Source organism: Syzygium oleosum, unplaced genomic scaffold, assembly GCF_021117445.2.
Source record: "Syzygium oleosum isolate NSW1041296 unplaced genomic scaffold, Sole_v2.1 Sole_v2.06, whole genome shotgun sequence".
NCBI classification, from domain to species: Eukaryota; Viridiplantae; Streptophyta; class Magnoliopsida; order Myrtales; family Myrtaceae; genus Syzygium; species Syzygium oleosum.
This window is the reverse complement of record NW_026607490.1, coordinates 13302526-13312679: the sequence shown is the minus strand read 5'-3', so window position 1 is coordinate 13312679 and position 10154 is coordinate 13302526. Positions and strand designations below refer to the sequence as shown.

At 44.3% G+C, this 10154-nt stretch overlaps 1 protein-coding gene across 3 annotated transcripts; it reads left to right on the top strand.

The window, feature by feature from the left end:
• Nucleotides 1-5758, top strand: LOC115682937 (GTP-binding protein OBGC, chloroplastic). 3 transcript variants are annotated; one of them, XM_056312684.1, is made up of 8 exons: nt 1-1277; nt 1942-2215; nt 2999-3290; nt 3473-3632; nt 4288-4396; nt 4900-5012; nt 5122-5227; nt 5371-5758. In XM_056312684.1, the coding sequence occupies exons 1-6, from the start codon at nt 73-75 to the stop codon at nt 4993-4995; spliced, it is 2136 nt and encodes a 711-aa protein (XP_056168659.1). In that variant the 5' UTR covers nt 1-72; the 3' UTR covers nt 4996-5012; nt 5122-5227; nt 5371-5758. The 3 variants fall into 3 exon arrangements, with proteins under 3 accessions (XP_056168659.1, XP_056168657.1, XP_056168658.1); XM_056312682.1 differs by having other exon boundaries at nt 5335-5758; XM_056312683.1 differs by having other exon boundaries at nt 5298-5758.
• Nucleotides 5759-10154: the final 4396 nt, after the last annotated feature.

Below are 10154 nucleotides of genomic sequence, written 5' to 3'. Positions count from 1 at the left end.
AACACGTTATCCATTTCCCTCCACATGAGTTCCTTCGGACTGTAGAACTCTTCCTTCCTCGAGCCGTCCGATATGGCGACCATGGCGTCTACGTCCCCGCTGATCCGCCTCCCTTCCCCGAGATTTCAAGCCCGTTCCGCATCCCGAAAGCGCGCCGGCAGCGGCAACCGGCCTCCTCCGCGCCCTCGCCGGCGGTCCGGGAAGCCGGGCCTCCGCACCCGTTACGAGCCGCCGCCCCGGCCCGTGCCCGTCGCTCCGGCGAGCTCCGGGCCCGAGGCGACCACCTACACTCGCCTCCCTCCCAGGGAGGACTTCTCGGCCGCGTCGATCGATGCCGTGAGCGAGGTGAAGCTCTCCGAATCTCGCATTGCCCTAATTGATCCCGAAGCTGATGGCGTTAGTGGTGAAGTAGGTGAAGAATGTGATTATGATGGCCAGGAAGATGGCACTGATGGGAGTTTGGGGCTTAACTATATGTCGCTCGATGTGTTTGAAGGAAACTCGAGTGCTCGAATTGATGATGGCGGCGATGAGGATGATGATGATGATGAAGAGGAGGAGGAAGAAGGAGATAGTGATTATGGAGAATTTGAATATGAGGAGGAAGTGTTAGGGTTTGACGGCGGAAAGATAGTCAGTGGTTACGACAGTGATGGTAATAAAGTCATGGCAATGCTCTACACAGTTGGCGATGATGACAATGAAAATGATGGTTCTGCTGGCGAAAAATCGGGGCTTAAGGACGGCAAGACGGTGAATTTGGCAGATTCGGAGGGTGAATTGGACGATGAGGAAGCTCAAGTGAAGGAGAAGGGGGTGCCGGCAGTGATGAGGTGCTTTGACCAAGCCAAGATATATGTGAAAGCCGGGGACGGTGGCAATGGTGTGGTGGCATTCCGCCGCGAGAAGTTCGTTCCTTTGGGGGGCCCGTCAGGCGGCGATGGAGGGAGAGGAGGGAATGTTTACTTGGAAGTCGATAGGTCAATGAACTCATTGTTGCCGTTTAGGAACAGCGTGCATTTCAGGGCTGGGAGAGGGAGGCATGGGCAGGGGAGTAAGCAGGCTGGGGCTAAGGGTGAGGATGTTGTGGTGAAGGTGGCCCCTGGGACGGTCGTTAGAGAGGCGGGGAAAGAGGAGGTGTTGTTGGAGTTGTTGAATCCAGGACAGAAGGCGTTGTTGTTGCCGGGTGGTAGAGGAGGGAGAGGGAATGCTTCGTTTAAGTCTGGGATGAATAAGGTGCCTCGGATAGCTGAGAATGGTGAAGAGGGTCCGGAGATGTAAGCTTTTAGTTCAGAAACTATACCGTGTCTTTGGAGATTGTTGATAAATATTTGGTTTGCATTGCAGATTGATTTAGTCTTGCTACCACGATGTTTTTTATATCTGCTCTGGTTTGACACAGAATATAACTTTTGTGGACGAATAACTGTGAAAGTTTATTTGCATAGTCGTATCCTTATACAATGCAATGGACAATAGAGGTGCTGGCTGCATTTGATTTTTTTTCCTTTTGTCAGTGAAAGTTATATGTATATTGTTACCACCTTCAGGGAGTGATAAGCAATACTTTGTGATTGAGCAAGCACATGGAATGACTATGAAATAGAACTAAGACTTGAGCCACATTAATTGCTAGTCACCCAGAATCATAGCAATTTCAAGTTAACTTTTCAGGAGAAAAACAAAAAATTCTATGATCAAATTCATTATTCAGGAATTGAAACAGAACATTGGTTTGCCAGCAATAGCTGAAAGGAGACAGACCATTGGTTTGCCAGCAATGGCTGAAAGGAGGCCTTATGTCATCTTGAACTGGCTCTAATAAATCATGATTTAATGAGCTTTATTATTTGGGCATATTAACTTAAAAGTATTTTTAATCAATGTTCTCCTCAAAAGGCTTCCTCAAGGGCATGAAACTAAGGATGGTCTTTTGGTCAGGTGGTTAGAGCTGGAGCTGAAGCTGGTTGCGGATGTCGGAATTGTTGGTGTTCCTAATGCAGGAAAAAGCACCTTTTTAAGTGTGATTTGTGCTGCACAGCCGACAATAGCAAATTACCCCTTTACAACTTTACTACCTAATCTGGGTGTAGTATCATTTGACTATGATTCTACCATGGTTGTAGCAGACCTACCAGGTTTACTTGAAGGAGCGCACCGAGGTTTTGGTCTAGGTCATGAGTTTTTACGACACACAGAGAGGTGTTCTACTCTGGTAGGCTCCCTGTTAGAACTTGTTTCTCATTGTTGTCTACACTTCAGTAAGCAGACTATATTGCAGCTCATGCATTTATCTGTATCTTGGGGCTTTTTATATTTTCCAACGGCATATGTTGTCTTCTGTTACTAGCCATAACCATTACAGTTTCTAATTCTATCCATTGGGAAAATACCTGGGAAGACTGAGGATTCGCTTTGTGGTAATGCATCACATTTTATTTTGTTGCGTTTCTAGGAACTAATTCATATCCCACTAGCCGCAGAAGGTTTTTAGTTGGGGGTTTTGAGGTTTCTGATTGAATGCTTCATTTCTATTCTGGTTTTGACCTTTGAAGCCAAACATACCACAACCTCATTGTAGATTGTAGATAAGTTTGAATCTAATGGGTGCACAACAAATATGATATGCTGATGGATTAAACTAGCGGGTTGCCCTGTCTCCTCATGGTGTTTCCTCAATTATTTTTGGCACAAATGACTCAGCTTCATTGGGTATATATAAGCTGTTCGTGGTTCACATTTTAATGTGGCATCATTTCATTGTTTAGTATGCTTCATCTGTCTCACAATGTCATGTCTTCAAAGTTGTCGAATAGCTAAAGTACTCGAAAAGGTGAAAAGAGAGAAAGGTGAAAGCCTAATGACTAATGGCATAGGAAAGTAAGTTAAACAAATTGCATTGGCGGCTGTGGAAAGTCAACATTTGCCTATAATTACTCACTTCTACTTGATGCTGTTGTATGTTAGTTGATGCGTTACTGATACATTTGATCCTTAGGTACATGTGGTTGATGGATCATCAGAGCAGCCAGAGCTTGAGTTTGATGCTGTCCGACTTGAGCTGGAATTATTCAGCCCTGAACTTGCTGAAAAGCCATTTATAGTTGCTTATAACAAAATGGATCTTCCAGAGGCATATGAGAGATGGCCATCATTCAAGGAAAGGCTGGAAGCTCGTGGGATTCAAACTTTCTGTATGAGTGCAGTGAAAAGAGAAGGCACTTATCAAGTGATTTCTGCTGCTTATGACGTTCTACGGAAGAGTAAGGAAGCAAAGAGCAGTTTTGAAGGTAAGGCTTGTTGCCTCATGTGCCTCCCCATCTAGCAGTCTTACACTTTTCTTAGATGTCTCTTGTTAATGCTTTCTCATTTTGTTTTCCCTGCGAAAGTTACAGAACAAGTCTGATTCTATGATCTTTTTTTATCCATCTGATTTAATCTATGGACAATTGATGAGTTTTATTTGCACTAGGTTGGGTGGATCCCAGCAGTCTGAACCATGTAGCTGAAAAGGTAAAAGATCAAAGAAGTGCTTCAATTAGTGAGTTTGAAATCACTCACGACAGCAGTTCGCGCACTTGGCATGTTATTGGATCCGGGTTACGACGGTTTGTTCAAATGACAAACTGGAGGTAGAATGATGATTACTCAATGGCCATTACTAAGCAATGCTATATAGTTCTGTTTCCCTTTTTCTGTTTTGATCATCTTAATGCATGGTGTATTTTTAAGTGCTCATATTCAGATTGTGTAATGCAACTCTAAGACTAAAGAGACTAGGATTGTAAAGTTGCACTTGCTTGTTAGTGAGGTTAATTTGGGATTCGCCATACAGAGGAAGGCTGCAGCTCATACCATCAAAATTGGATTACTTGTCCCCTTCATCTTGGCACATGTGCTCCCCATATATGTTTGATTCGCTGACTAATTAGTTGAAGTTCATCTTATTTGTTTTGAGTAACTAATTGTCAGGAATTGCAAAGTCCCTATCAATTTATCTGGACAGAGTCCAATCATATTTTTCATAAGTATTTGGGGAACCTAGGAACTTTTTAGGAGTTGGGAGTTCTGAGAAGTCATGTTGCAAATTTTGTTGTTTTTGTATCTATTGATATCTTCCTCTGAGAGCCAGATAATTTGACATACATGTTTGTGGGGATCAGATTAGTTCTACCTGTGTTGGCAGAAAATCTTTTTCCTTCGCAAATTATCTTCTGATCTATTTCGTGAAATGTAGTCAGTATGATTTCTTCACTTGAGAAGTGTTGTTGATATTTTCTATAACAGGTATCTCGATTCAGAGAAAAGGTTCCAGCACGTTTTGGAGGCTTGTGGTGTGAATAAGACTCTCATGAAACTAGGTGTAAAGGAAGGGGACACAGTCACTGTTGGAGAGGTAGACGTCTGTTAGCTGCTCTCTTATTCTCACATCTTTAACCATTTGAAGCTTTGATAATGCGTGGAGTATACATGAATATTGAAACATGCAGAGATAATGCTAAATGGCAAACCTTGGGCCCGGTGCAATTCAAATTGACGTTCTTCAGAGTGCATCCTATTGCAATCTCTAGATTCTTTACATCTATTTTGCCAATCCTTTAATCAAGTGTAGACTTTTATAATGACAATATGTTCCATAGTGGTCGTTCTTGCCTAAAAAGTATTACTAGTTACCAGCACCAAATGCGGTTTTGGATATTATTGTGGCTTGAATGAAGTTAATCCCATCAAGAAAATGAGGACTCTTTCTCTTTTATTTCTTTCGCCAGTCTCATGAAGTGACTTTTCGAGCAAATACTGGGAAATCCCACATATCCTGTCATTTCTGTGAATATTTTATTCTCTTCTTTATAATCGATCGAGTCACAGTCAGAGGGATTATGTTTCAAATTTTGTCAGTTGGAGATGGTGTGGCATGATTCCGCTGAGAGAACTGGTCCATCAACTATAAACAAGGGATCCACGGATTCAATTAGGTGGCCTCAGTGGAAATAGCTTGCCTATATTATCTGGTAACTATGTTTGATACATGTAGTTTATGATCTGAAGACTCTTCTTTGATGCTCTATGCCTGCCATTCTCCTGCTTCCCTCATAAACACGTTTTATTACTCCACTGCAGTTGAATTACGCTGCACGGCTAAGCAGCTGCTCGTATGTCATCATGAAAGTGGTAGTGGTACTCTGCCTTCAAAAGAATTTGCAGAATTGAGGGTGCAGATTTACAGGTATTGTCTTGTCTGTCTTCTGCATTTTATGACCCATTGGGCATTTCTCGACCACAAATTTGTCTAACAGGACTGTCATAAAATCGATGCATTATCAACCCGAGAAGATTGATCTGATTCACTTTTTGGCCAATGGAACTCAGGAGCGACAACATGCAAGAGTGACTGTCCAAATCTTCGTGTCCGACAGGGCGCAGTACTTCCTAATAATCAGTTAACTTCTGGTATGCTCTCAAGGATTACAAACGTCGGAACCGAAGATCCATGGAATATCATCTTAGTGCTGCATCTAACCAGACGAGCTACCGATGAAACGATCTAGTCAGAGAATCTATCAAACGCAAGAGAGTAGGGTTTCTCTAAGAACCATTCCATTATCGTTATTTGTACCCCCGATCCTCGTCATTACGAGGCATGCACCATTACCCCCAGCATCGAATTTGATGCGGGAAAAACAGATGACTTCATGATTTCTGGAAAAGTTGCTTTCTTGTTATAATGAGCATCCAAGGAGAACTGTCGATGTGCTAATGACCCGCTAACGTATTATGTTCCCTTGCGACCCAAAGAAGACAATGCAAAATGTATGTTACTGAAAGTAGACAGAAAGAGAGCATTTCTTCATCCGAATGTGTTGTCTACAGAAGTGAACATGCTGTTGAAAACAGTCGCTTGATGTAGAAACATGAATCTTGCTACTGAGAACAGGCGACATGGCTGCACTCAATGGGGTGGTTGCCTGCCGAAGTGAACTCTCATGCGATTCGGCAGCGGACTAGATCCCCATGTGTCGTGTCGGATCCTGCACGTTAGAAAACGAATTTGACAGATCAATAGGTCAACCTACCCCCGTCAATGGGGTTGATTCTTCTTTCCCAGATTCAATGCGTCCTCTTCTTCTGAGGTTACTGTGTCCATTGGGCCAACTTTGTACTTTGTTCCCTTAGGGACGTTTTGATTTGTCCCGGGGCAACTGCTTATCTTATATACGTAGTGAACTAAGGCCATGCAACCGGACCGCCTTGGGAACCGGTCTGGTTCTAAATTTCTAGAATGTGTCCGGTTCCCTGTTCCAAGTAAAGAACCATCCGAGAACCAGATCAATTGGACCGAATTTAAAATCGTTTTCATAAAGCCTAAAAATCCTAATTTTTCATTTCGCATCTTTTTCTTTGTTATCTTCAACATCATTAAGATACTTCATGACTCTCTCTCTCGCTCGTGACTCGCCATCCTCCTCGCTTGCTCGCGGTTCCCCCCCGCTTGTTCGAGCCTTGCAACCCTTACTCGTACCTAACTTATCTTTGCTCGCTTGGCCACATTTATATTTTTTATTTTGCTGTAAAAAATGAAATAAAAAAAAAAGGAACAAAAGAAGAACTTGTACATCCTGGAACCGGATTGGAAAAATAGGGTAGGTTCCAAGGCAAATAGGGTAGATTCAAGGGTTCAATAATTTATAACCGGTTCTAACATAGTAGGTTTCAGGTTTCGAGTTTGGAACTTGACCACCCTCGAACCGATCACCCCTATCGTGAATGAATATTTGAAGTTGAGTAATGCTCGAACCCATGTCCTAAATGCATTGAAAGATTCTCAAAGAACTAATTAAATCCGCATAGGCACATCCTCGAATCCTATCGTACTAAAAAGATTTCGAATGCTTCATAAGCACGGCCCCCTCATCCAAAAGAACAATCGACTAGAACGCGGTACTCGGGAAACATCGAAAAATCTCCGGCCTGCTCATGCCCCGAACAAGTCTTTCTCGCCACGAGAAGCTCTAGTCGAACTCAGAAACTGTGAAGGCACTTTTCCTATTCAACCTCCTTCCTTTTGGTCCGGTTGCTCTTGATTGATGCTAGACACTTTGCGCTCTCCGTGCACGAGCCAAAACGTACGTGGGGGGGAGTTAGGACTTAGGAGCAACAAAATCTGGTGATTAGTAAGTACAACTCTCCCACCATCCCAATCTCTTAGCCGTCAAATCCTACCCGGTTTTCCCCATCAATCAGACGGGGCACCTCACTCTCGCGGTTTCTGAATCTTTTTGACTGCTCCCCCTTCCCTCCTCTTTCGCTTTCGCACCGTTCGATCCCTCCTCCTCGTCCTCGTATCCTGGGTGCAACTCCATGCGAGGGCCGTGCGATCGCGCTACCCCCCGGCGCCACGTCACCGTATTCCCCCCCTCCCGACAGCCGCGATCTGGGGGGCGGGCTGCCGCCGGGAGGGGCCGACACGTCGGCCTGCCGGGGGGGGAGGGGGGGCCCCGCCGGTGAGGTGAGGGGTCGATGGAACTGGCGTGGCAACAGTGTCCACGTGTCACGTCGGGTTGAAAAGCTTTTGACGGGGGGTGTCGCACTCGCACGTCCTAGGGGCAGGGTTGGGGGATTAGCTGTCGATCGCTGATTGGCCGAGACGGTCAGAGTCAGCAAGAAATCGGGTCCGGTGTTGGGGACTCGCCGTGGAGACCGGTTCGTGACCGGAGGTACTAAGGTCATGAGATGTTCCGATGATGCACGGGCATTCTAAAAGCTTTTCGGGAGGGAATTGAGTGGGAGAAAGAGTTTTTTTTTTGTGAGTTTAGCGGTTGATTCGATCGACGACGAGCAAGGTTGATACGAATGGATATATGTCGCGTAGAATCCGAGTAGTATTTCGATGGTTGGTTACTTACTTTCGTCCCGTTGCCTATGCGGCTAAATACGAAAGATGCTTTCTTTCGTGACAACGAGTCGGATGAATGAAAGTATCGACGATGTAAGAATAGTCGGAGTCGTATCGTCGATATCGTCTCCTATGGTCCCAATATTTTCCGACTTTCGATGATGAATTGATTGAACCCTTCATAGCCGTCCTTCCTCAAGAAGCTTAAATGAAGAGGCTCGAGCCGATTGAATTCTTCAAAACACGATGGGTGTTGTTAAGTGGGGGGAGTATCAAAAAGATAAAAGAGCGTGGCATTATTTTCTTTTATAATTAGAGTCATTTAACTTGCGTTATAACTAGGGGTGAGCATGATGGACCGCCCGAACCGGGACCGGACCGGACCGGCAGGTTTGGTCCGGTTCTCGGGAGTATCGGTCCGGTTCCCGGTTCCTAAAAGTGGAACCGGTTTTCGGGCGGTCCGGTTCCCGGTTCTAGGGTAGGAACCGGACCGAACCGGACCAATAAATATATATATGTTTTTTTTTGTCAGAAAATATAGATTTATAGATAAATATATATATTTGTTGCGTATTGGGAGGAGTTCCAATTGGGATAATTGTTCAATGTTCCTTTGGTTATGTATCTAATTCACCTACATCTAATTCTGTTAGGCTAAGTTCCGGCATCAACCTTGGACACTAGCCGTGAAAGCTTTACTACATAAAGTTTGAATTCATTCCAATAAGTGATTGGTTCCATTAGAACCGGACCGGACCGGACCGGACTATCGTTGATACTAGCCGCGAAAGCTTTACTACATAAAGTTTGAATTCATTCCAATAAGTGATTGGTTCCATTGGAACCGGATCTGACCGATGGTCCGGTCCGGTCCATGGTCCAAGGACTAACTGGTCCGGTCCTCGGTCTTAGAAATTGGGAACCGGTCCGGTTCACGGTTCTTGGGTGGGACCGGACCGGATCGGGAACCGCTCACCCCTAGTTCTAACGATTAGTAATAAGAGGGATTGAATTTCAAGGGACCGTTTCTGCGAGTTCTAAAAGAAGCCCATATCCTTTGTACAAAAGAGGAAGTCGACCTAATTAGGTAGATATCAAAGTTATGAAACATCGCATCAATCTTCCGAGGGGAGTCGAGAACTCAATGCCTCGAAAAAAGAACCTTAATCATTTGTTCTTAGCAAGTGTTATTTGATTTTGCTGGTGCGGATGCTCATGGTGAGGGGGATGACTAGACAATTTTTGGCACCCTCTAGACACGTGATGAGCAGAACTAAAACGCAAGAGCATTGGCTTTTTCTTAAGCAAAAGGAGGAGACAAGTTGGCCGAATAGAAAAATGGGGTGACATGAGCCCGGCTTATAGGGTGGTGGCACTAGGATTTCTTGGCTTTTGGTGGAGGGACACATGTGTGTGTTTGACCAGAAAGCAGCAGCAGCAGCACAGAAGTTGAACCATGAAAAGGCTCAAAAAAAAAAAAAACCCCAAGAACAATAACCCCACACAAGTTCAGTCTTGGCAACGATTGAATCATTCAAAAAAACCATTCTTTTAAGAAGTGCCTCTCTATCTCTCTCTCTCTCTCTCTCTGTCACTCTCTCTTTCTCTCGTCAAAGTCCAAGTCCTATGAAAAAACAATCTTTTTCCCAGAATTCCGGGCACCCTTTAACAAGAGGAGGAAAAGAAAGAAGGGAGGAAAGGAGGGTTTGTGTGCTTGTGTTTGGAGAATGTGCTTAAAAAGTCCTCAAGCTTCTGACCCTTTTGTCAAAGAGAACTTGACAGGAAAGCGAGACATGTTGTTGGCCCCTACCCGATGATTTCCATAAGGAGTGCCACTTGCATGACTTGACCAGCCTTTCTGTCACTTTAAATGGCAAAGTTCACAACAATAACCCAAAGAAACTTCCACGCGTCCTCTCAACTTCTTCCACCAACGTAACTCTTATGCATTCGGTTTGAGGTTGTCTGGTGGTGATGGTATTCGCCAACCTCGCCGTTCCTATTTCAAAGTCCGAGTTCGAATTACCATGCTTGAAAACCCGTCTCAGAAGTACTCCGAGGAACACGGATTTATATGCTTCAACTGTGCATTCATTGTATACACCAAATGAAAAGGTGGCTGCTTCTTATAAAATTAAGTCAAGTGACTTGGAAAAGGCACTAGATCCACCATTGTTAGTAAAACTGTATATCTACAACCACTATCTTTCTACATCTGATATGTTTATCGTAAGGAATTTTTAAGAGGCTAAGCGAGCAT